This window comes from Salvelinus sp. IW2-2015, linkage group LG14, assembly GCF_002910315.2.
Source record: "Salvelinus sp. IW2-2015 linkage group LG14, ASM291031v2, whole genome shotgun sequence".
Lineage (NCBI taxonomy): Eukaryota > Metazoa > Chordata > Actinopteri > Salmoniformes > Salmonidae > Salvelinus > Salvelinus sp. IW2-2015.
In genome coordinates this window covers 10,298,907-10,326,529 of record NC_036854.1, presented here as the reverse complement: position 1 = coordinate 10,326,529, position 27,623 = coordinate 10,298,907, and the positions used below count along the sequence as shown (strand labels likewise).

The 27,623-nt window shown below is 42.2% G+C and overlaps 2 protein-coding genes across 5 annotated transcripts in view; one reads left to right on the top strand and one right to left on the bottom strand.

Annotated features, from left to right (window-relative positions):
* LOC111972902 (tumor necrosis factor receptor superfamily member 21-like) overlaps positions 1-5,688 on the bottom strand; it is a 38,302-nt gene extending 32,614 nt beyond the window's left edge. The window contains exon 1 of the mRNA XM_024000014.2: positions 5,300-5,688. Coding sequence (XP_023855782.1) covers positions 5,300-5,338 — 39 coding nt within the window. The 5' untranslated portion in view covers positions 5,339-5,688. The remainder of the gene's footprint in view (positions 1-5,299) is intronic.
* A 6,462-nt stretch (positions 5,689-12,150) lies between these two features.
* Positions 12,151-27,623, top strand: part of LOC111972710 (CD2-associated protein) — a 92,258-nt gene continuing 76,785 nt past the window's right edge. For 2 of the 4 annotated variants that reach the window (XM_023999760.2, XM_023999759.2), the window contains exon 1: positions 12,152-12,422. In XM_023999760.2, the coding sequence (XP_023855528.1) occupies positions 12,419-12,422 (4 nt within the window). In that variant the 5' untranslated portion in view covers positions 12,152-12,418. Of the gene's footprint in view, positions 12,423-27,623 lie in introns of all 4 variants that reach the window. The other 2 variants (XM_023999761.2, XM_023999763.2) reach the window with 2 other exon arrangements.

Sequence of the window (27,623 nt, the reverse complement as noted above, 5' to 3'; positions counted from 1 at the left end):
CAACACTTTCTCATCTTGGGATTTAGTGTGAGAGGATGGGGTGATCCATCTGAACCTTTTTTACATGAGACATGTGACAAGATGTTATACACAGTTCACTAAGTATACTGTCAGTTATGTGTCTAAGATTGTATAGGGGTTAAGTACACATGATGACAACCCCTGTGCGTGCGTGAGTGCATGTGCCTGTCCATGTGTTAGGTAACACCTCAAAGCTAGGCCAATTGCACACGCAAGCAGATCTCTGGACAACACACAATGGGCAAGTGAAACCATCCACCAGAACTTTTCTGACATCATCTTAAAATAATCACACATACATACATGTGCCACAACATCCTGCATTTCAAAGTTGTTGTCAGAGCCTCTGGTATCATCTAGATCAGGGTTTCCCAAACTCAGTGTTGGGGGCCCCCCCTGGGTGTACATTTTGGTTTTTGCCCTAGCACTACACAGCAGATTCAAATAACTAACTCATCATCAAGCTTTGATCATTTGAATCAGCTATGTAGTGCTAGGGCAAAAACCAAAATGTGAACCCAGGGGGGGCCCCAGGGCCGAGTTTGGGAAACCCTGATCTAGAACAGGGGTATTCAACTCTTACCCTACGAGGTCTGGAGCCTGCTGGCTTTCTGTTCTACCTGATAGTTAATTGCACACACCTGGTGTCCCAGGTCTAAACCAGTCCCTGATTACAGGTGAACAATGAAAAAATACAGTGGAACTGTCACGACCGTGTGGAGGAGAGACGGACCAAAACGCAGCATGAAGAAAAATAAGACATCTTCTTTTTATTTGAAGAAGGAAAAACGAAGCAAAACACTTTACAAACTAACAAAACAACAACAAACGACCGTGAAGCTATAAACGTTAGTGCACACAAAAAGCAACAAACGTTCAACATAGACAATTACCCACAAACACCTAAAGCCTATGGCTACCTTAAATATGGCTCCCAATCAGAGACAACAATAACCAGCTGTCTCTGATTGAGAACCAAATCAGGCAACCATAGACTTTCCTAAACACCTACACTCAACCATAGACATACCTAGACACATACACTCAACACAAACCCATACACTACAACCCCCCTATACCATATAATCACCCAAACACCACACATACCCCATGTCACACCCTGACCTAACTAAAATAATAAAGAAAACAAATAATACTAAGGCCAGGGCGTGACAGTACCCCCCCAAAAGGTGCGGACTCCGGCCGCAAAACCTGACATATAAAGGGAGGGTCCGGGGTGGGCCCTATATTGGCGGCGGCTCGGGTGCGGGACGTGGCCCCCACTCCAGCATTGTCAATATCCGCTTCGGTGTCTCTGGTAGATCCTGGCTGACTGGCGGATTCAGCCGATCCCGGCTGACTGGCGACTCTGGCTGCTCATGGCTGGCGGGCGACTCTGGCTGCCCATGGCTGGCGGGCGACTCTGGCTGCCCATGGCTGGCGGGCGACTCTGGCTGCCCATGGCTGGCGGGCGACTCTGGCTGCCCATGGCTGGCGGGCGACTCTGGCTGCCCATGGCTGGCTGACGGCTCTGGACGCTCATGGCTGGCTGACGGCTCTGGCGCTCATGGCTGGCTGACGGCTCTGGACGCTCATGGCTGGCTGACGGCTCTGGACTCATGGCAGGCTGACGGCTCTGGACGCTCATGGCAGGCTGACGGCTCTGGACGCTCATGGCAGGCTGACGGCTCTGGACGCTCATGGCGGCTGACGGCTCTGGACGCTCATGGCAGGCTGACGGCTCTGGACGCTCATGGCTGGCTGACGGCTCTGGACGTCATGGCTGGCTGGCGGCTCTGGCAGATCCTGTCTGGTTGGCGGCTCTGGCAGATCCTGTCTGGTTGGCGGCTCTGGCGATCCTGTCTGGTTGGCGGCTCTGCAGTCCTGTCTGGTTGGCGGCTCTGGCAGATCCTGTCTGGTTGCGGCTCTGGCAGATCCTGTCTGGTTGGCGGCTCTGGCAGATCCTGTCTGACGAATGGCTCTAGCAGCTCCTGACTGACGAACGGCTCTGACGGCTCGGGACAGACGGGCGCTCTAATGGCTCGGGACAGACGGATGGCTCAGACGGCACTGGGCAGACGGATGGCTCAGACGGCGCTGGGGAGATGGATGGCTCAGATGGCGCTGGGGAGACGGATGGCTCAGATGGCGCTGGGGAGACGGATGGCTCAGATGGCGCTGGGGAGACGGATGGCTCAGATGGCACTGGGGAGACGGATGGCTCTGGCCGGATGAGGCACACTGTAGGCCTGGTGCGTGGTGCCGGAACTGGTGGTACCGGGCTGGAGACACGCATCTCAAGGTTAGTGCGGGGAGAAGGAACAGGGCATACTGGACCCTGGATACGCACATTAGGCCTAGTGCGTGGGGCCGGCACTGGTGGTACCGGGCTGGGGACACGCACTTCAAGGCTAGTGCGGGGAGCAGCAACAGGATGCACAGGACTCTGGAGACGCACAGGAGACTTGGTGCGTGGCGTAGGCACAGGTGGTAATGGGCGGGAGACACGCACCATTGGACGAGTGCGTGGAGGAGGAACAGGCTCTGGAGACACACTGGAAGCCTGGTGCGTGGTGTAGGCACTGGTGGAACTGGACTGGGGCGGGGAGGTGGCGCCGGAAATACCGGACCGTGCAGGCGTACTGACTCCCTTGAGACCGAGCCTGCCCAACCTTACCTGGTTGAATGGTCCCCGTCGCCCGCCCAGTGCGGGGAGGTGGAATAACCCGCACCGGGCTATGTAGGCGAACCGGGGACACCATGCGTAAGGCTGGTGCCATGTAAGCCGGCCCGAGGAGACGCACTGGAGACCAGACGCGTTGAGCCGGCTTCATGGCACCTGGCTCAATGCCCAATCTAGCCCTACCAGTGCGGGGAGGTGGGAATAACCCGCACCGGGCTATGAACACGTACAGGAGACACCGTGCGCTCTACTGCGTAACACGGTGTCCGCCCGTACTCCCGCTCTCCACGGTTAGCCTGGGAAGTGGGCGCAGGTCTCCTACCTGCCCTCGGCCCACTACCTCTAAGCCCCCCCCAAGAAATGTTTGGGTTGTACTTGCGGGCTTCCAGCCTTGCCTCCGTGCTGCCTCCTCATATCGCCTCCTCTCGGCTTTCGCTGCCTCCAGCTCTTCACGAGGGAGGCGATATTCTCCCGGTTGTGCCCAAGGTCCCTTTCCATCCAAAATCTCCTCCCATGTCCATGAATCCTTTGTTCCTTGCTCCTGTTGCCACTGATCACGCTGCTTGATCCTTGCTTGGGGGTAATTCTGTCACGACCGTGTGGAGGAGAGACGGACCAAAACGCAGGATGTGAAAAAGAAACATCTTCTTTTTATTTGAAGAAGGAAAAACGAAGCAAAACACTTTACAAACTAACAAAACAAAACAAAAAACAACAACAAACAACAACAACAACAACAACAACAACAACAACAACAACAACAACAACAACAACAAACAACAACAAACAACAACCAACAACAACAAACGACCGTGAAGCTATAAACGTTAGTGCACACAAAAAGCAACAAACGTTCAACATAGACAATTACCCACAAACACCTAAAGCCTATGGCTACCTTAAATATGGCTCCCAATCAGAGACAACAATAACCAGCTGTCTCTGATTGAGAACCAAATCAGGCAACCATAGACTTTCCTAAACACCTACACTCAACCATAGACATACCTAGACACATACACTCAACACAAACCCATACACTACAACCCCCCTATACCATATAATCACCCAAAACACACACATACCCCATGTCACACCCTGACCTAACTAAAATAATAAAGAAAACAAATAATACTAAGGCCAGGGCGTGACAGGAACTAGCTTTGAGGTCCAGAGTTGAGTTTGACGGGTTTAGAACATCCATCTTAGAGCTAAATAAAGGTTAAAAAAACATCCAGCTTAGAGCTTAACTGTGCTGTTGTAGGCTACATGGAAGGCATGGCTGTTTGCCACAACAGTGCAAAAGTAACTATGTGTAACTATGAGCTTCCCATAAGCCATTACAGTACCAGATAACAACCAACCCAGCACCTGTTGCAACATGTCATCATGCAACTAAACGGTGAGGAAGAGTGAGTGTGTTTGGTGCAGCCATGCCTCGTTTATCACTGACAAACACCAGTGGTGCTGCCTCCTTCATGGGCCAGTGAAGAATATTCATGCTAATGTCAGAATGTACTGCCAACAACACAAGCACAAACAAGCAGTGGACCTCGCCTGAGAGGAGATACACAGAGGGGCCCAAACCACAGAAATGACTGACACAAAATTACATTTTAGAATGGAAAATATAATTTTGTTATAATATCTGTTCCATGGTGATACTGGAAGATAAGGATACCTCCTTTACTGGTTAAATGTCAATAATTGATTACAGTGGATGATGGACTACTGTATCTGTAAGGTTGGCTAGATACCACCCTAGTATCAGAATTTTGCCAAATAATACTTTTTTWAAAAAGTTATCAAAAAAATGGTATAAATTGGACATAAAACATGCATAGATTCCTAGATTGTATGTTCTCTCTGGCTGAGAGCACTCATATAAATATTGCCCTGCACTGTATGAAGTGTCGATATTAGACAAAAATACATGGATCTATGTATAAATGAGAACATTACTTAAATATAAGTGTTAAATTGGATTGAGGCAGGGTGGGTCAACATCCAGTACAGCATTTCAATGCAGTCTGTTTTCCCTAAGAGTTTCTCCAGCATTGGAAAAACAAAGCCTGAAGTCTGTATATGAGACTTTGTATTGGATGATTCTAGTAATACATATATGACCTCACAGGTTATAGTCCCATACAAGCTGTTTGAATACAGGGATTCTAAAGATGACATATGTTACAATACAATTGTGTACAATAAAATAATGTTAGCTAATAACAAGCAATACATTACATTTACAGGTAGCCTGCAATAAGATGAATAGTAGTGTCATTCTCATGGGGCAAGAGTCATAGCATATAGGCCTATGTGCTATTGTTCATCCATCCTACCATTCTGTTCTGACAATAGATCTTTTTTTAATTAAAAAAACGAATCGATATTGTAGCCTATTATACAAGATTACCTGTAAAATTCACGAATTATAGAAGAGTCAAAGTTAACAATATCTTCACTTGGCTAATTGCAGATACGTTTAGAACAGAACAAACGCAAAAATAAAAACTGTCTCTTTAAATCGAGAACCTGCCGGGAAGCACCCCTATAATAAGAACAATACCAAAGACAAAGGTGTCTGGTACTTACCACCACAGACATACAGAGCACTGAAATTGTCCAGAGCATTTTCCCAAAATCAACTAGGACAATTTAGAAAATGCGCATCTCCAGTTCTGAGAAAACGTTAGGCTACTTCTCATCGCACAAGGTGGTACATCATCCCTGCATCAGCAGGAAACATTCCAGATATGCTGTACTGGCTAAGGCAATAATAACAATCTACTGCTGGTGTTCCTTCAACCGGCAGTTTTTATAGTCTGTGTCTCGAAGTGGACTGGCTTCAGATAGTATGGGATAAGAGCTTGGTTCTGAAAGAATGGTATAATTCCCATATCGATGATGGATAAGCAACTGAAATTCCGCCTTGTTTGGTCCAGGTTCCTGCGCGGTCTATGCAGCAAAGCAAGACGATAACTGAAAGGGGCGGGTACTGGCGACAGACGTCACCAACGAAACTCAGCACTGGCGCGCCGCTCGCCRAAAGCAGAGATACTGTATATAATGACTAAATGGTCTTGTCTCCGCTTTGATGGGAGTGGTTGTCCCAAAGGCGGAAAGGTAGGTGGTCTGCTTATCGGTCTGTATATTGTGGACAAACAGGAGTAAATCATCTCGCTTCGTCTCTTCTGCCCAAACGCAGTTGACTCGGTTTCCCGGAAGAAATTGCATAGACGGGATTACAGTGGTAGACACTATACAGGTGAACATGTACGTAGGCCAGGCTTTATATGTCCGGTACGTTTAATTGAAAATACACAAGGGAAAAAAAATAACTACCAGGTTAAAACTGAGGTTACATTTTATGTTGATAGAGTTATACATATATTATAGATAATTCAATATCGAAATGTTGACGGATAGTCTATTTGTTTCGGTTTAGGGCACAGGTGAGGGGATTGAACATATTCAGTGTGCTTTAATTGTGCCATCCCCAGGCATATTTAAACTAGGCCAAGGAAAATACAATTTCCCTATGTTTGCCTCCTTATAATGTCAAATGGACAATTATTCCATTGTGGAACACAGAGAGGAGATGTGAATGACCCTATTTTATCATTAATAAAAAAAGCTACAATATCCACTATCGAATGGTGGCTTCACCCATACTTGATATTTTGTAATAGGGGATGTGTACATGTTTTTGCATGCCATTCAAACAGTGGTGTTGGACTCATATTGGCACAGTCATGTGGATACTGCACATTTTAGGAATGGAAATTCTCTATTTAATCCCCAACATTGGCCGCCATTATTACCATGAGACTGCCATATAAATGTTCTACTAAAAAGCAGATGGAATGGTTCACTTCATGTGTGTCAGTAGAACAGAAATGGCTCAGGCCCAGCATCAGTGATGTAGGATATTGAGCTTTGCCCAGACAGTGACTCCAAATAGAGTCAATTGATAGATTAGCACAACACACCATCTGGCATGTATGTGGAGGTGCCACTCTGTTTTCTGCTGGGGGGGATCAGTCTAAGTGGGTTAGCAGAGGGATAGAAAAGGCAGAGATGGAGCCAGATACTGGCTAGTGATTTGCCTGCCTGCCTGGCCAACATTGCTGTGCACTCAAGCTGAGATGTGACTTTCAACATGTATAGCATTCCCTTCGCCTTAAGGGAATCTCTGTTGCTCTCAGATCAGAGTTACTAGATTGCCTTAAATAAAACCATATTTTGGAAGGGGAGAAGTTCTGTGCTCAAATCAAATGTTTTAATCAGTAGAAAATAATGTTATGGGGACTGCCAAGTGCTCAGTATTCGTTGAAATTAGAATTTTAGACCATAAATGGATAAGCTCATGCCCCGTGCTCAACACATATGGAATCATGTAGTAACCAAAAAAGTGTTAAACAAGTCAAAATATATTTTATATTCTTCAATGTAGCCACCCTTTGCCTTGATGACAGCTTTGCACACTTGTGGCATTCTCTCAACCAGCTTCATGTGATAGTCACCTAGAATGCATTTCAATTAACTTCTTACGGCTGAAATCCCGTTAACGGGATCGATTTGACAACAGCCAGTGAAAGTGCAGGGCGCCAAATTCAAACAACAGAAATCTCATAATTAAAATTCCTCAAACATACAAGTATTATACAGCATTTTAAAGATAAACTTGTTGTTAATCCCACCACAGTGTCCGATTTCAAAAAGGCTTTACGACGAAAGCACACCATCTGATTATGTTAGGTGAGCGCCTAGTCACAGAAAAACACAGCCATTTTCCAGCCAAAGAGAAGAGTCACAAAAAGCAGAAATAGAGATCAAATGAATCACTAACCTTTGATGATCTTCATCAGATGGCACTCATAGGACTTCATGTTACACAATACATGTATGTTTTGTTCGATAAAGTTCATATTTATATCCAGAAATCTCAGTTTACATTGGCGCGTTATGTTCAGTAATGTTTTGCCTACAAAACATCCAGTGATTTTGCAGAGAGCCACATCAATTTACAGGAATACTCATCATGAACGTTGATAAAAGATACAAGTGTTATGCATAGAATTAAAGATATACTTCTCCTTAATGCAACCGCTGTGTCAGATTTAAAAAAAGCTTTATGGCAAAAGCACACCATGCGATAATCTGAGTACAGCGCTTAGCCACCATACAGATACCCGCCATGTTGTGGAGTCAACAAAAGTCAGAAATAGCATTKTAAATATTCATTTACCTTTGATGATCTTCATCGGAATGCACTCCCAGGAATCCCAGTTCCAGAATAAATGTTTGTTTTGTTCGATAAAGTCCAGACAAAAAGTCAAAAAAGTTATATTCCAGTTAATAGAAACATGTCAAACGATGTATAGAATCAATCTTTAGGATGATTTTATCATAAATATTCAATAATGTTTCAACCGGACAATTCCTTTGTCTTTAGAAATGAAAAGGAACAGAGCTCACTCACACGGCCGCACGCTTGACTAAACTAATGGCATTCTGCTAGACACCTGGTTCAAACAGCTCTTATACGCTCCCCCTTCACAGTAGAAGCCCGAAACAAGGTTCTAAAGACTGTTGACATCTAGTGGAAGCCTTAGGGAGTGTAATCGGACCAAATTTACACTGTATCTTGGATAGGCAAACCTACAAACCTCAGATTTCCCACTTCCTGGTTGGATTTTTTCTCAGGTTTTTGCCTGCCATATGAGTTCTGTTATACTCACAGACATCATTCAAACAGTTTTAGAAACTTCAGAGTGTTTTCTATCCACATCTTCTAATAATATGCATATCTTAGCTTCTGGGCCTGAGTAGCAGGCAGTTTACTCTGGGCACGCTTTTCATCTGAACGTGAAAATAGCGCCCCCAGCCATAAGAAGTTAACAAGTTTGCCTTTTTAAAAGTTCATTTGTGGAATTTCTTTCCTTCTTAATGCGTTTGAACAAAACCGTTATGTTGTGACAAGGTAGGTGTCACGCCCTGACCTTAGAGAGCCGTTTTATTTCTTTATTTGGTTAGGTCAGGGTGTGATGTGGGGTGGGCATTCTATGTTTTTGTATTTCTATGTGTTTAGCCAAATGTGGTTCCCAATCAGAGGCAGCTGTCTATCGTTGTCTCTGATTGGGAATCATACTTAGGCAGCCTGTTTTGCCACCTTAGTTGTGGGTAGTTGTCTTTGTTAGTGGCCTGTATAGCCCTAGTAAGCTTCACGTTCGTTTTTGGTGTTTCTTGTTTTGTTGGCGACATTCTTAATAAAGAAAAATGTACGCTTACCACGCTGCACCTTGGTCCGGTCATTTCCCTGACGACGTTCGTGACAGTAGGGGTGGTATACAGAAGTTAGCCCTCTTTGGTAAAAGACCAAGTTCATATTATGGCAAAAACAGCTCAAGTAAGCAAAGAGAAACAACAGTCCATCATTACTTTAAGACATGAAGTTTCTTCAAGTGCAGTCGCAAAAATCATCAAGCGCTATGATGAAACTGGCTCTCATGAGGACTGCCACAGGAAAGGAAGACCCAGAGTTACCTCTGCTGCAGAGGATAAGTTAATTAGAGTTAACTGCACCTCAGATTGCAGCCCAAATAAATGCTTCACAGAGTTCAAGTAACAGACACATCTCAACATCAACTGTTCAGAGGAGACTGCGTGAATCAGGCCTTCATGGTCAAATTGCTGCAAAGAAACCACTACTAAAGGACACCAATAAGAAGAAGAGACTTGCATGGGCCAAGAAACACAAGCAATGGTGATTAGACTGGTGGAAATCTGTCCTTTGGTCTGATGAGTCCAAATTTGAGATTTTTGGTTCCAACCGTGGTGTCTTTGTGAGACGCAGAGTAGGTGACCGGATGATCTCCGCATGTGTAGTTCCCACCATGAAGCATGGAGGAGGAGGTGTGAGGGTGCTTTGCTGGTGACACTCTTAGTGATTTATTTAGAATTCAAGGTACACTTAACCAGCATGGCTACCACAGCATTTAGCAGCGATATACCATCCCATCTGGTTTGTGCTTAGTGGGACTATCATTTGTTTTTCAACAGGACAATGACACAAAACACACCTCCAGGCTGTGTAAGGGCTATTTGACCAAGAAGAGTGATGGAGTGCTGCATCAGATGACCTGGCCTCCACAATCACCCGACCCCAACCTAATTGAGATGGTTTGGGATGAGTTGGACCGCAGAGTGATGGAAAATCAGCCAACAAATGCTCAGCATATGTGGGAACTCCTTTAGACTGTTGGAGAAGCTGGTTAAAGGAATGCCAAGAGTGTGCAAAYTTGTCATCAAGGCAAAGGGTGGCAACTTTGAAGAATCTGATTTGTTTAACACTTTTTTGGTTACTACATGATTCCATGTGTGTTATTTCATAGTTGTGATGTCTTCACTATTATTCTACAATGTAGAAAATAGTAGAAATAAAGAAAAACCCTTGAATGAGTAAGTGTGTCCAAACTATTGACTGGTAATGTAGGTCTACTCTGCTTTCATTTTATGTCTGTTTCTCCGTTAGTTTAATGTTTCTCTAGCCTATGCGGGGTGGGTAGAAACCACTAACGTCCGGTTTTCATGGATACAGTATCTTCAACCTAGCTTCCGTTTCCCTTGAAAACCGGATGTGGGCACTCCGCTCAGGTGTTTCTATTACATCTGCTACTTAGGTTAATGTTTCTCTGACCGTGTTCTTCAAGCCAACTGCTGCGATAGGAACACCAAGTTTGACCTCTGCTGGACATCTTGGTCTGTTACAATCTTCGGAAGTTTTTGACTTTAGCCTATTGTAACTGCTCAGTGCTCTATCACCTATAATCAAACTATGTGTATTCAGTGTTTATTTAAGTATTGTAGGCTATTGTAATATTTTGTGTGAGATCTTTTTCCAATAAAATTAATATAGACATTAATTATACATTCTAAAGTCAAGGCAAAGGAGAGTAAGCTACACTGGAGTGACATGTTGTTCCATGGCTCTCTAAAACTAAAATGAATGATTTACTCTTTGTCAAAGTTAAAAGCACTCTAACTAGTTCAAAGGCGCTCTGCCTTAGAAGCCAGTCATAACTTATTGGCCATTTAGATTACTGTTTGTTATTTTGTAAGTCTACATCTATGTCAGAGTTCATTGACATTCTCTAGTCCAGCCTATAAATCTACATTTTGGATCCAGTTTTATTCACCTTCTGAAATGTTGCACCTGAATCCTGCCTGTAGCCTGATGCTTTGCAACCCCCTGACAAGACTGTAGGGTTCACTATTTTACAATTAGATACCATCATTTCCCAATAGGATTTCAGATCTCTCTAAAATATCCTTTATGGAACGCTGAATTACTTGTTGTAAATTGATTTTCAACACAAGGTGGCAGTACATTCCACTAAGTGTCAAGGTTCATACTGTAGCACAGAGAAGTAATGTAGGAAAGCCAGCAACCAGCAAATAAAACTTTTCTGACAGTGGATTAAGTTGCATTAATAATATTACATATGTTGAAGTGATGTTACAGAGCCAGTGCTAATCTTCATTCTGTATTCTGCTCTAAAATAGATCTCTATGCCTCATTCTGAGCCGTCCCTGGTGTCCCTCCATGTTTAGCCTTTTTGTGGTTAGATTCATTTGCATAGAATTTGTGTATACGCCGCTTCTTTATAGGATGTTGGAACTCCTGTCAAATTGATCCAATCAAGCAAATTTGTCTTCTGTACTTCATTTTACAGTGCACTTTGCATGTAGTACAGATAGGTCAAACCAGGATGTCTCTGCTAATAGGGGACAGGGGGAGACAGGTGGGAGTCACTGGGCTAATTCTACATCCGAATTTAGGACCAGGGATTTTTCTGACCAGGAGAAACTTGGGGCCCTAGTCATAACCTGTGGTCAGAAAAAAAGCTTTAATCACAATGCAGTTTAAACTCTGCATGTTTCATTACTCCCTGTCAAATTAAAGGTTAAATAAATAAATAAAATACCTTGAATCTGCTCCCCGTGATTGACTTTTTGGCCAGAGTACCAAGCAGTGCCCCCTCTCTGTGTCATTCTCAAGTTCAAATATTTATTTCTAAGAAAAATAACAATAAACGAGGATATCTTTGTAGCCTATTTAATACAATGAAAGCATGGAATGACCCTTATAATAATGTTATTCTACCATGACCAACTGGAGAGATAAAAGTAGATTTATTTAATAATAAACATGAATATCAATCATGTTTCAGTCAATTTTGTTGTCTGTCTGATGATGCAAATGTCAAAACTAATGTTCACCAGGAAAGCAATGGTCACTGATGATGCTCAACACGGATTAAAGTGGTGGATAGAAAAAAATCTCCAGTCCATCACACTGTTCATGCTGTGTGCTAATGAACGAATGGCATTCCATTAGTTCCAATTTCCTCTCGCGGGACTCACATTTCTAAATATCGCGAATTTTCCTGCTGTTTATACGTGTGGCAGTAGTTTCAGGCAAGTCCAAGAAAGGTGGAGACTTCCCTGCACAATAATCATTACAAACATAGGGTTGGTAAGCTGCTATTCACCCAAAGGCGAATGGCTTAACTTGCATATCGGTAGTGAATTTGCAAAAACCACCTTGGCTTAGTAAATACACATAGCTAGCTAGCATTCAAGCTGCTAGCTAACGCGAGCAACCGGATAGCAGATTCCAAACATCTGATAGCGACATTGAAGGACATTATGGGTGAGTATTTTCATTTATGTGGTTCTTGCTTATCGTGATGGCTATCCGATGTTCCCCGCTTCAAATTGCCTGTAGCCAGAAATAGGGATCCATCATCACCAACCGTGCCCGGATTTGGAGTGTGCTCCTTGTGAGATTGATCAATGTACTATCTACGTTTAGCTAGTTAAATTAGCTATTTAACAAAAAGCGATAATGTCAACTAGTTAGCTTCCATGCTAACATAAACTCTATTTTGCCGGCAAGTTTGCTCAATTATCTAGCTAACAAGGCAATTCCATGGCCAGGTTTTTGCGTCAGAAGTAATGGTTACTGTATGCCTGTTTTTAGATAGTTAACTAGTTAGCAATAGCACCAGTTAGTAAAAATGTAAATGTGTTATCGGTCCAGTGGAAAAGCAAATAGCACGCCACCTCTCCACCCCATCTTTGCTACTTGTTTGCTAACTACGCGTTATGGGGTGAAACCTAAATATGATTAAGAAGCAACATTTTCCTCCCACTGCTTGTTCTTTTTGTACAGCATTTCAAGCCAGGTTTGCCCTCGATTATATTACTTGCAAAAATTATGGTTTCAAACCCGCTTGACACAACTCATTGACAGTCCCAGTTTCACAGCCAAAGTCTAAGCAACACAGAAAACCTTCTGATAAGTGTGCGCCTGGGGGAAGGCACCAAACACATCTTCCCCATAATCTTGACATATTGCAAAGTGTGAATCTCAAACTTGCATGTCATGAAGCCGTTTTTAAAAGAGCTGTATTTGGATGTAACATTCAGTGTGAAGTTGTTCAACACTGCTATGTTGTGAAAGGTTAACACTTATGTTTTTAAACATACTATACACTAGTGGTGAACAAAGTACCCAATTGTCATACTTGAGTAAAAGTATAGATACCTTCATAGAAAATGACTCAAGTAAAAGTCACCCATTAAAATACTACTTGATTAAAAGTCTAAAAGTATTTGGTTCTAAATATACTTAAGTATCAAAAGTAAATATAATTGATAAATATACTTAAGTATCAAAAGAGAAAGTATACATCATTTTAAATTCCTTCTATTAAGCAAAGCAGGCGGCACCATTTTCTTGTTTTTATGTATGTATAGCCAGGGGCACACTCATTTACAAACGATGCATTTGTGTTTAGTGAGTTCACCAGATCAGTAGGGATGACCATATGTTGTCTTGGTAAGTGTGTGAATTGTACCATTTTTCTGTCCTGCTAAGCTTTCAAAATGTAACAAGTACTTTGGGGTGTCAGGTAAAATGTATGGATTAAAAAGTACATTATTTTATTTAAGAATGTAGTGAAGTAAAATATGTTTTTTATAGTAAAGTACAGACACCATAAAAAACTACTTAAGTAGTACTTCAACATATTTTTACTTAAGTACTTTACACCACTGCTGTYCACACGGCATGCTGGTGTCTACGGTTTATCATTGGGTTGCGTCCTTTCTTACCAAGGTTCAGTGTAACTAGCAGTCGATGTGTTTCAACATGTCAGAGTTGTGAGCCCCTTATGTTTATCGTCTGTGGCATGCTCTCCGTATTTCCATCACATAGTTTGTATCAGGCTTCCCACTTTAACTTTAGCCATTTATCTCTCTCTCTCTCTCTCTCTCTCACACACACACACACACACACACACACACACACACACACACACACCAACTACAAGTGTTTCCGATCAGTGGGAAAGTATGCAGATATGAGTTTCCTCTATGCTCATATGTTGGCTAGCAGTCAGTCAGTGTTTGTGTACTAGACTCTAGAGGGGTCTGGGTACAGCTGTGTAGAATGCGGCTAGCAGGCAGCTTCTTGGCCGGCCGCTGTTTCAATGTGTAGCTTACATAACCCAGTGACCGTGTGATGCATTACCTGAGAGGGGGAAACAGTCATGGCCACTCTTGCGTTTAAGCTACACATTGAAACAGCGGCCGGCCAGGAAGTACTTGAGTGAGGGAAACAATAATCTGGAGGTCTTTGATATCCAGCTTTATCTGGCCTGGCCCAGCCTTGAGAAAATGTCCTCCTTGAGTAACTTTACTCGTACACCAGGGCAAGCCCTGTGACAGTATACACTGTCATTCTCAAAGTATTTGTATTTGTTATGGATCCCCATTAGCTGCATCAGTTACTTGATGTGGAATAGAATTTCATGTAGTCATGGCTCTATGTAGTACTGTGTGCCTCCCATAGTCTGTTCTGGACTTGGGGACTGTGAAGAGCTCTTGTGGCATGTCTTGTGGGGTATGCATGGGTGTCCGAGCTGTGTGCTAGTAGTTTAGACAGACAGCTCGGTGCATTCAACAAGTCAATACCTCTCCTAACTAAAAGTAGTGATGAAGTCAATCTCTCCTCCACTTTTAGCCAGGAGAGATTGACATGCATATTATTAATATTAGCTCTCTGTGTACATCCAAGGGCCATCCGTGCTGCCCTGTTCTGAGACAATTTTCCAAAGTCCTTTTTTGTGGCACCTGACCACACGACTGAACAGTAGTCAAGGTGCAACAAAACTAGGGCCTGTAGGATCTGCCTTGTTGATAGTGTTAAGAAGGCAAAGCATCACTTTATTATAGACCGACTTCTCCCCATCTTAGCTAGTACTGCATCAATATGTTTTGACCATGACAGTTTACAATCTAGAGTTACTCCAATCAGTTTAGTCATCTCAACTTGCTCAATTTCCACATTTATTTATTACAAGATTTAGTTGAGGTTAAGGGTTTAGTGAGTGTTTTGTTCCAAATACAATGCTTTTAGTTTTAGAAATATTTAGGGCTAACTTATTCCTTGCCACCCACTCTGAAACTAACTGCAGATCTTTGTTGAGTGTTGCAGTCATTTCAGTCGCTGTAGTAGCTGATGTGTACAGTGTTGAGTCATCCGCCGACATAGACACTCTGGCTTTACTCAAAGTCAGTGGCATGTCATTAGTAAAAATTGAAAAAAGCAAGGGGGCCTAAACAGCTATCCTGGGGAATTCCTGATTCTAACTAGATTCTATTTGAGAGGGTTCCATTAAAGAACACCCTCTTTTCTGTTAGACAAGTAACTCTTTATCCACATTATAGCAGGGGGTGTAAAGCCATAACACATATGTTTTTCCAGCAGCAGACTATGATCGATAATGTCAAAAGCTGCACTGAAGTCTAACAAGACAGCCCCCACATTCATTTTATCATCAAGTGCTTTGCTTGTTGAGTGTCCTTCCCTATAAGAATGCTGAAATTCTGTTATCAATTTGTTTACTGTGAAATAGCATTGTATCTGGTCAAACACAATTTTTTCTAGAAGTTTACTAAGGGTTGGTAACAGGCTGATTGGTCGGCTATTTGAGCCAGTAAAGGGGCTTTACTATTCTTGGGTAGCGGAATGACTTTAGCTTCCCTCCAGGCCTGAGGGCACACGCTCTCTAGTAGGCTTAAATTGAAGATGTGGCAAGTAGGAGTGGCAATATCGTCTGCTATTATCCTGAGTAATTTTCCTTCCAGATTGTCAGATTCCAGTGGCTTGTCATTGTTAATAGACCACAATCATTTTTTTCACCTCTTCCACACTGACTTTACAGAATTATGTCTTTCATAATTTGGTCCGATATACTTGGATGTGTAGTGTCAGCGGTTTGTTGCTGGGATGTTATCCCTAAGTTTGCTTATCAATGAAAAAGTCATTKAAATAGTTTGTAATATTAGTGGGCTTTGTGATGAATGAGCCATCTGATTCAATTAATGAAGGAGCCCGAGTTGGCTTTTTTCTCCAAAAATGTCAGTTAAGGTGCCCCAAAGCTTTTTACTATCATTCTTTATATTATTTATCTTTGTTTCAGTGTTTCTTTTTATTTAGTTTAGTCACATGATTTCTTAATTTGCAGTACGTTTGCCAATCAGTTGGGCTGCCAGACTTAATTGCCATGCTTTTTGCCTCATCCCTCTCAACCATACAATTTTTCAATTCCTCATCAATCCAATAGGATTTAACAGTTTTTTTTTGTCATTTTCTTAATGGGTGCGTGCTTATTAGTAACTGGAATAAGTAGTTTCATAAATGCATCAAGTGCAGCATCTGGTTGCTCCTCATTACACACCACAGACCAGCAAATATTCTTTACATCAACATATGAATCACTACAAAACCTCTTGTATGACTTCTTATACACTATATTAGGCCCAGCCTTTGGAACTTTAGTTTTCCTAGATATGGCTATTATATTGTGATCACTACATCCTATGGATTTGGATACTGTTTTAAAGCAAATATCTGCAGCATGGGAATGTTAATGTTAAGTTAAAAAGGGAAAAGTGATAAGATGGAGACAGCGTAACAGGTCAGCAAGATTAGACATGGCAGAGTTTGTGGACACCCACATACACACCCCTTTCTGGGTTAAACAGGTTTGGTGCCAAAGTTTAGGAATGGCTAGACAGAACAGAGATCATTGTCTGGCTCAATATATTTAGACATAAACAACAATCCTATACACAAAAGCTTTATGATATGCTAGTGTACATGCTTAATGCACTACTTATAACAGGCAGCTGACATTGACCTTACAACCCCCATGCTGTTGACTCGTTCTATCGAGTCAAAGTTTATTGGTCACGTACACAGTTTAGCAGATGTTATAGTGGTTGCAGCAAAATGCGTATGTAACTGTCACTTGTCTTTGATTGAGCGCCAGTCTCAGCTGAGACAGCAACAGCTTTTATCTACATTTTCCTTTACAATGATTTGATCCCCCTTGGTAAATGGTAGGCTACTACTTTGTGCTTCAAAAACGCCCCTCTGTTGAAATTGAAAGCAGAGTCTAACGCAGTCTTCTAGGTCTATGCCCTATTCTGCTGTGTGGACCTTTGGCAGACACATCATAAGAGAGGCTTCTAAATCAGGATTACTGGACAGCAGCTCAACATTGGGTTTGGCCCGGGGACAAAAACTCGTGTCATTAGCAATCAATATAATTGTAAATTGCGTCTCATGGCACAAGCCTAGTCTACAGCCTCCAATGACCCAGCATGCTGGCTGTGTCCTGGATGATATTTTTCCCAATATCCCCATTGTCTGATAAACATCTCTTTCTCAAGTAGCACTTTTGCAAGCATTTTCACTGGCTAGTTCCCAAGGCATGTGCAGACAGACAAAAATGAGAGAACTGGKGGATATTGAGCAATGGTGGGGGGAACCAAAAAAGGGAAGGAGAGTTATCTCCAAGTGCCCACCATGCCTTGCCTAGCCTCACTTATGAAACTCTGCTGTGGAACGACTCTCTGGCTGGAAATACACTACATGACCAAAAGTATGTGGTCATTTGCTCATTCCAAAATCATGGGCATTAATATGGTGTTGGTCCCCCTTTTGCTGCTATAACAGCCTCRATTCCTCTGGGATGGCTTTCCACTGGAGGTTGGAACATTGCTGTGGGGACTTGCTTCCATTCAGCCAAAAGGCTATTAGTGAGGTCGGGAACTGATGTTAGGCGATTAGGCCTAGCTCGCAGTCGGCGTTCAAATTCATCCCAAAGGTGTTTTGAGGTCAGGGCTCTGTGCAGGCCAGTCAAGTTTTTCCACACTGATCTTGACAAACAATTTCTGTTTGGACCTCGCTTTGTGCATGTTCGCATTGTCATGCTGAAACAGGAAKGGGCCTTCCCCAAACTGTTGCCAAAGAGTTGGAAGCACAGAATTGTCTAGAATGTCATTGTATGCWGTAGCATCAAGATTTCCCATCACTGGAACTAAGGGCCCTAGTTGATCCATGAAAAACCGCCCCACACCATTATTCTTCCTCCACCAAACTTTACAGTTGGCACTATGCATTGGGGCAGGTAGCGTTGCCCTGGCATCCGCCAAACCCAGATTTGTTCGTCATATTGCCAGATGGGAAGCATGATTCAACACTCCAGAGAACGCGTTTCCACTGCTCCAGAGTCCAATGGCAGCGAGCTTTACACCACTCCAGCCAATGCTTGGCATTGGGCATGGTGATCTTAGGCTGCTCCGCCATTGAAACTAGTGATGATATAAKAWWTTTGGCCGATAACGATATCCGATATTTTCCTTGCCAAAAAAAKCAATAACCGATATTTAAAATMTAGGGGCCTTTTAAGCATTCTAGTACAGTTAAATAGTTAACATACACACATGGACACAGCAGTCTAAGGCACTTCAGAGGTGTCACTACAGTCCCTGGTTCGAATCCAGGCTGTTTCACATCCGGCCATGTTTGGGAGTCCCTTGGGCGGCGCACTATTGGCCCAGCGTCGACTGGGTTTGGCCGGCGTAGGCCCTCATTGTAAATAAGAATTTGTAACTTCTTGGTGACAGGGGGGCAGTATTGAGTAGCTTGGATGAATAAGGTGCCCAGAGTAAACTGCCTGCTACTCTGTCCCAGATGCTAATATATGCATATTATTAGTAGTATTGGATAGAAAACACTCTGATGTTTCTAAAACTGTTTGAATGATGTCTGTGAGTATAACAGAACTCATATGGCAGGTGAAAACCTGAGAAAAATCCAACCAGGAAGTGGGAAATCTGAGGCTTGTAGTTTTTTAACTCAACCAATATCCCACTGTATCTACAATAGGGGCTATGTTGCACTTCCTAAGGCTTCCACTAGATGTCAACAGTCTTTAGAACTTTGTTTAAGGCTTCTACTGTGAAGTGGGACCGAATGAGCCAGGTGTCTGGCAGAGTGCCACAGGCTCTGAGGCGCGGTCACGAGAGAGTTAGCTCTCGTTCCATTGCTTTTCTACAGACATAGGAATTTTCCGGTTCGAACATTTATTGAAGAATTATGATAAAAACATCCTAAAGATTGATTCTATACTTAGTTTGACAAGTTTCTACGGGCTGTAACGGAACTTTTTGAACTTTTCGTCCGACGTTCAGCTGGACCAGAATGTGCTTTTAGATTTGTTTACCAAACGCCCTAACAAAAMAAGCTATTTGGACATAAATGATGGACATTATCGAACAAAACAAACATTTATTCTGGAACTGCGATTCCTGGGAGTGCATTCTGATGAAGATCATCAAAGGTAAGTGAATATTTATAATGCTATTTCTGACTAATGTTGACTACCCAATATGGCGGATATCTTTTTGGCTGCTTTGTTGTCTGAACGCTGTACTCAGATTATTGCATGGTTTGCTTGTTCCGTAAAGTTTTTTTGAAATCTGACAAAGCGGTTGCATTAAGGAGAAGTATATATCTAATTCCATGTATAACACTTGTATTTTCATCAAKATTTATAATGAGTATTTCTGTAAATAGATGTGGCTCTCTGCACAATCACCGCATGTTTTAGAACTACTGAATGTAACGTGCCAATGTAAAATTAGATTTTTTGATATAAATATGCACTTTATCGAACATACATGTATTGTGTAACATGAAGTCATATGAGTGTCATCTGATGAAGATCATCAAAGGTTAGTGATTCATTGTATCTCTATTTGTGCTTTTTGTGACTCCTCTCTTTGGCTGGAAAAATGGCTGTGTTTTTCTGTGAGTTGGTGGTGACCTAACATAATTGTTTTGTGGTGCTTTCGCTGTAAAGCATTTTTGAAATCAGACACTGTGGCTGGATTAATGAGAATTTTATCTTTATATGGTGTAAAATACTTGTATGCTTGAGGAATTTTAATTATGAGATTTTTGATGTTTTGAATTTGGCGCCCTGCCTCTTTCACTGGCTGTTGGCGAGGTGGGACGCTACCGTCCCACATATCCCAGAGAGGTTTTAACTGACTTGCCTAATTAAATAAAGGTTACACACACCACACTGACCAACATGTTATTTTGTTGGCATTTACGTATGTCCCCATTACCCGTGATACATAATCAAAACCTATTGATTTTACTTGCTGTGCTGTTTCGTTGTTTCTTTCTCAACCAGGATTTCTATGGAACGTCGTTTGGGTCTTTACGTGTCAAATAACACTTTGACGTGTCAAATAACACTATTTGACCAATCAGGACCTGAATATGACTGCACGTCACATAATAATTTAATGCGTTTAATGCGTTTTTTTACATAGTTATTACTTATTGTTTACACTACCACTCGTATTTCACATGTCACAATGATACGTATGCTATGATGCTGGTAAAGTTGTCTCGCGCGCCTACAGTGCTGGTCATAAAAAAAGCTAGTTAGCTCATGGATGCAAACAATGTTCTTCCTAATATCAGCCGATTCCGATATGTTCACCGATTTAAAAAAATTAATAATAAAAAATAAAATAAAAATAATTTTTGTTTTGTTTTGTGCATCCCTAATTGAAACCCATTTCATGAAGCTCCCGGCGAAAAGTTKTTGTGCTGACGTCCTCTGAAGTGTTGAGTGTTGCAACAGAGTACAGACAATTTTTACGTGCTTCAGTACTCGGCAGTCCCGTTATGAGCTTCTTCGGCCTATCACTTCGCGGCTGAGCCGTTTTTGCTCCTAGACGTTTCCAATTCACAGTAACAGCACTTACAGTTGACCGGGGAAGCTCTAGCAGGGCAGAAATTTGACGAACTGACTTATTGGAAACGTGGCATCCTATGTCGGTGCCATGTTGAAATTCACGGAGCTCTTTAGTAAGGCCATTCTACTGCCAATGTTTGTCTATGGAGATTGCATGGCGGTGTGCTCGATTTTATACACCTGTCGGCAACGGGTGTGGCTGAAATAGCCAAATCCACAAATTTGATGTGTCCACATACTTRTGGSCATGTAGTATATGTTCACTGCCTCTAKCTTGTGGTGACACACTGTGACAGTGTGTTTCTGTTTCCAAAGGGCCTGAGTGAGTTACTGAGCCCAGTCTTTTCCCACTAATCTCCACCTCATTTAGCATTAGCATATAGCCTTAACCTCCCTATTATGTTAGAGCTAGGCCTATACTTGGCAATTATGGTGACTCACATGAATGTGTACACTTACTTGGGGTTGTTAATAYTATGTGGAGTTGTTTGGAATGTACTCTCTTGATGCTAAGTTTAAGGCTTTTCCCCCCTTCTGCTTCCAATTGGAGAAACACACCTGTCTTTTATTTGGTGTCCTTGTCAAATCAAATTTTATTTGTCACATACACATGTTRAGCAGATATTAATGCGAGTATAGAGAAATGCTTGTGCTTCTAGTTCCGGCAGTGCAGTAATATCTAACAAGTAATCAAACAATTCCCCTACAACTACCTAAAACACACAGAGCGCTTCAGGCTTGACTTTCAGAATGTGTGTTGTTGGTTTTATAGTGGGCTCTTGGAATCAACACCCGCTTGTTGCAAATGGTTTAGCCTATGTTTTGTAGACTACATTCACCCCAACTTAAGTCAATCAATGTTTTACATGGGATTTGTTATTATTGTGCTCATAATGTGTGAAAGCAACTGAAGTTTTTTATAAGAAACTTGGTCATGCATGTCTTTCTTAGTCAAACTTTTCAATAATCTAAGGTACAACCTGGTCTCAGAGCATTTCATATTACTTCATTTAGTGTGATCTGTTACATTTCCTATGGTATGTATTAATTTGTGGATGTCAATCACCCATTTCGAATGATATGTTACAAATTACAATTCGTATTATATGTTATGAATTATCAAAAAGTACAATATGTTACAACATTTTCTAAATGTATAATATGTTACACATTCTAGCTAGCTGACTAATGTTAGCTTGGCTAGGTGTTAGGTTTAAGGTTAGGGTTAGGTTTAGGAGAAAGGGTTAGCCAAAAGGGTTAGGGGTAGGGTTAGCTAACATGCTAAAAAGTAGTAAGTATTTGAAAAGTTGCTAAAATACTKAATTTGTCCCTGATGAGATTCGACCTTACAACCTTTGGTTTGCTAGACGTTCACGTTATACGCTCACCCATCCACACTGACCAACCACCCTACTTTCCTTTRTGCCTTAAGTAACCGTCTGTCTTATGCAACCATATCAAACGTAATATGTACTAATTTGAGTGTCCCGGATTTACATTTACAATGTTACATCTAGTCTATAAGACCAGGCTAAAAGGTAGTCAACATTATGCTAGTAGTATTCACAGATTTTTTCCCTCTTTCACTTAAAGTAGTGCTGTCACTTCACATTCAACTGGTGTGCCCATCGGGCAGTTTGTTCACTACGAGGCCAGCACCTGTGGGTTGCTGAAGCCTCCTGTGCTTTTGTGTGTACCACTGAGTGTGTGCGACGTGTGTATGTTGCCTGCCTGTCTCCTCCCAGAGAGGGAGAATAAGGCTGATTACAGAGTGCAGCCATGGTCCTGTATAATGACACAGTAGTCCAGCTGCAGAGAGATGGCTCTCATTAACTCAATCCAACTTGAAAGCGTTCTCTTCTGTAACGTTCTGTCAGGCCCTCTTCGTTAGAAGACATTGTAACTAGTAGGGCCCTGACGATACCAGTATCGTGATTCTCATTATTATCGTGGCAAGGAAACAAATCACATAGTAGATTTAACTTCTTTAGGAAAACAGCCCTTATGTTGGAAACAAACATCATTATGTTGTCATCCAGAGTCACATTTATTTTCCAAGCTATAGAATGCAGTATTTTACATACAGTAGGTTTGGTCTTCTTCGTGTCTTCATTTTGCTATGGAAAAAATATTGCGACACTGTTATCATCCCGGCCCTATTAACTAGCCTGCTGCACAGGGGTTGTTATTTTCCAATTGTTTAATTCTGAACAGAACCATTATTTTTTGTTTCAACCAGCAATATAAAGTTCTCTCTCGGTTTGAACCAAAAACAGTTTATATCGTTCCTTTTTAAACCTCTGAATTAGATTTTTTTGTATTTTTTATTTAGCTCGACATTTACAGTGGGGAGAACAAGTATTTGATACACTYACGATTTTGCAGGTTTTCCTACTTACAAAGCATGTAGAGGTCTGTAATTTTTATCATAGGCACACTTCAACTGTGAGAGACGGAATCTAAAACAAAAATCCAGAAAATCACATTGTATGATTTTTAAGTAATTAATTAGCATTTTATTGCATGACATAAGTATTTGATCACCTACCAACCAGTAAGAATTCTGGCTCTCACAGACCTGTTAGTTTTTCTTTAAAAAGCCCTCCTGTTCTCCACTCATTAGCTGTATTAACTGCACCTGTTTGAACTCGTTACCTGTATAAAAGACCTGTCCACACACTCAATCAAACAGACTCCAACCTCTCCACAATGGCCAAGACCAGAGAGCTGTGTAAGGACATCAGGGATAKAATTGTAGACCTGCACAAGGCTGGGATGGGCAACAGGACAATAGGCAAGCAGCTTGGTGAGAAGGCAACAACTGTTGGCGCAATTATTAGAAAATGGAAGAAGTTCAAGCTGACGGTCAATCACCCTCGGTCTAGGGCTCCATGCAAGATATCACCTCGTGGGGCATCAATGATCATGAGGAAGGAGAGGGATCAGCCCAGAACTACACGGCAGGACCTGGTCAATGACCTGAAGAGAGCTGGGACCACAGTCTCAAAGAAAACCATTAGTAACACACTACGCCGTCATGGATTAAAATCCTGCAGTGCACGCAAGGTCCCCCTGCTCAAGCCAGCGCATGTACAGGCCCGTCTGAAGTTTGCCAATGACCATCTGGATGATCCAGATGAGGATTGGGAGAAGGTCATGTGGTCTGATGAGACAAAAATAGAGCTTTTTGGTCTAAACTCCACTCGCCGTGTTTGGAGGAAGAAGAAGTATGAGTACAAACCCAAGAACACCATCCCAACCGTGAAGCATGGAGGTGGAAACATCATTCTTTGGGGATGCTTTTCTGCAAAGGGGACAGGAGCGATGCACCGTATTGAGGGGAGGATGGATGGGGCCATGTATCGCGGAATCTTGGCAACAACTCCTTCCTCAGTAAGAGCATTGAAGATGGGTCGTGGCTGGGTCTTCCAGCATGACAGCGACCCGAAACACACAGCCAGAGCAACTAAGGAGTGGCTCCGTAAGAAGCATCTCAAGGTCCTGGAGTGGCCTAGCCAGTCTCCAGACCTGAACCCAATAGAAACCTTTGGAGGGAGCTGAAAGTCCGTATTTCCCAGCGACAGCCCCGAAACCTGAAGGATCTGGAGAAGGTCTGTATGGAGGATGGGCAAAATCCCTGCTGCAGTGTGTGTAAACCTGGTCAAGAACTACAGGAAACGTATGATCTCTGTAATTGCAAACAAAGGTTTCTGTACCAAATATTAAGTTCTGCTTTTCTGATCAAATACTTGTCATGCAATAAAATGCAAATGAATTACTTAAAAATCATACAATGTGATTTTCTGGATTTTTGTTTTAGATTCCGTCTCTCACAGTTGAAGTGTACCTATGCTAAAAATTACAGACCTCTACATGCTTTGTAAGTAGGAAAACCTGCAAAATCGGCAGTGTGTCAAATACTTGTTCTCCCCACTGTGAATGACTTCACCAATGGATAGAGCAGCTTGCTATGGAGCGGGATAGCTATGTACATGCATTGGACAYACAAGTGAAGTGTAAGGTGCAAGATGTGACTGAAATTTGCGGGTGAGATTCTGTTCCCTGAATCGGTTCCAACCTGTGCTGCTGCATGACTTACTTTCCATCAGCAACAATTACCATACACTGTAGGGTAAAGAAGAGAATAAATAGCCTGACTAACTCTTCAGTGACAGAAATACTTAGAGGGGAAGTTCACCCAAAAACACTTTATAACAATTGCCTGGCTGTTTGTCAGTACTCCCAGACAGTTTTAAGGTCCATTGTTTGAGCATTTAGATTTCTGTATCTATATAAATAAATAAATAAATAAAAACTGAATTTCTGAAATGATCCTAAATGCATTAACTAACTGTATATTTATTGTTACATAAACAATGATTGCATTGCCAAATACATGTGTTTTTATATGTAAAAAGTATAATAAACAAAGACTGACTTTATGCTAGCTCAAAAGTCTTCCAATAGATACTCTTCTTTGTGGTTCTAAGATGGATAATTACAGGAGGTGGGACAAAAGGAGCATTTTACTATTGGTTTTCAAGAAAGGAAATCAGAACGAAAGGAAGTAAACAAAGAGATGGTACCTAGCTAGGCTAGCGGTTAGTAATCTCTGAAGTAAAGGAAGGCTAGGCGAATAACGTTAGTAGTAGAGTTACTGTTAGCTGAGTGATGTTGGTAAAAATTAAGTGCSATGTACCCAGATGAAGTAATGTTCCGGTCAGATACAAATATACTCCACATTTCTACTCTTTTCCTGATCGCGATGGAGCTTTTTGCCAGGCATGGCTGCAGGCCATCTGACATCCTGCTTATGGTGTCGTTACGACAMCAAGTCATTCATTGGCCTTTTTTTGCCTTTACCTCCCTTATCTCACCTCATTTGCTCACATTGTATATAGACTTATTTTTCTACTGTATTATTGACTGTATGTTTGTTTTACTCCATGTGTAACTCTGTTGTTGTAGTATGTGTCGAACTGCTTTGTTTTATCTTGGCCAGGTCGCAATTGTAAATGAGAACTTGTTCTCAACTTGCCTACCTGGTTAAATAAAGGTTAAATAAATAAATATAAATAAAATTCGCCAGCTGTGGTTGACCGAGTCCGGTGATCACATTGTGGTCACTGACTACAATGGGGACCGGTTGAAACCGGGTCCTGTTCCCACCCTCTTTGGATGGGAAAGCTCCAACCATTCAAGGTATGTTGCTTGCTAAGTTGCTAACACCTGTAGCTTGTCACCACAAAGTAATTTATAATGTTATTTGTTTGCCATTCTCTGAACTAGTTGGTGGTGATGTTATTCTGTCCTACTGACTGTTSTGTTTATTTTGCTTTGTGATGCAATTCCCTTTTTCATTATAACGTTACTGATAATAAATACTATATTTTCTACTGGGCATCAGTTTTCTGTAGTGCCATTGATTGTATAAAATGACTTGCCCTAGTTAAGGTCCATGAATGGGACACAGCCCTAGCCAGAGCCATGTAGATCAATATATGGCTCTAGCTGGTGCAGGAGTTGTAATGACCACAAACTAGCCAAACCTTTAAATTATTTCAATTAAAACATTACACATTTTAGCTCATGCCTGCCTGGGAGGGAATGGAAGGAGAGGTGGTGGAACCGACATGAGGATAGGACAATGAACCACACTGTCTCGGGTTTGATCTTTGTTCAATTTCTCATATCTTCTTTGTATCACACCCTTTTCAAAGAGGGCACCCAATGTCCCTCCACTCATGCCTCCTCCAATCATTTTTCAGGAGGATGCAAGGAAAGACTAATTAGGACTCTTATTTTATTATTCTGTTACACATCTTTCAGGATATTTAAGAAGACGTGTGGAGCATTCCAAACAGGACAAGAACTGGGTAGAGAAGAGTGTCTGAACAGAAGACATTCAACTTTAGAACACGATTGACCCAGCAGGCTGTCAAGCGGAGGGAAGATAAACAGATCATATACAAAGACCCAAACTTCAAAGTTGACACACTAGACTAGACCTACCTCCCAACATCGCCCTGGTTGAAAAACCAACCAAGGAGGKGCTAGTGGCAACTTTTCTGCRAAACTTTGCAACTAACTTTAGCTAGCCTAATGATGGCAAGGGGCGGCAGGTAGCCTAGTGGTTAGAGCGTTGGGCCAGTAACTAAAAGGTTGCTGGATCGAATCACCGAGCTGACGAGGTAAAGATCTGTCYTTCTGCCCKTGAACAAGGCAGTTAACCTTTTCTCAATATAGGGGGTGTTGTTTCAACGTTACCATTTATCGTTCCCAAATTAAACTGCCTCTGTACTATTCTTGCTCGTACAATATGCTATTATTATTACTATTGGATAGAAAACATCTCTAGTTTCTAAAAACCGTTTGAATTATGTCTGTGGGTGAAACAGAACTCTTTTGCAGCGAAATTCATGACAGGAACTGCGAAGGTCTGAAAACGAGGCTCTGTTCTCAGATCAGTTAAAGCTCTGTATGTATCCTATGGGTCGACATGAACTGCACGCCGCTTCCCTGGATGTCAGTAACCAATGAGATTGGAATGGAGTTTCTACGCGAATTCAGACCTTATAAAGCCACAAGGAACGGAGGGAGCTTTCTTTTTGACGTTCGTCATGACGCAAAGCAAGACCTCAGGATGGCATTTTGAAACGCTCCAGTTATGGCCTTAGATAATATCGCGTCTTGATTTAGGCCGGAGACTAGACATTACC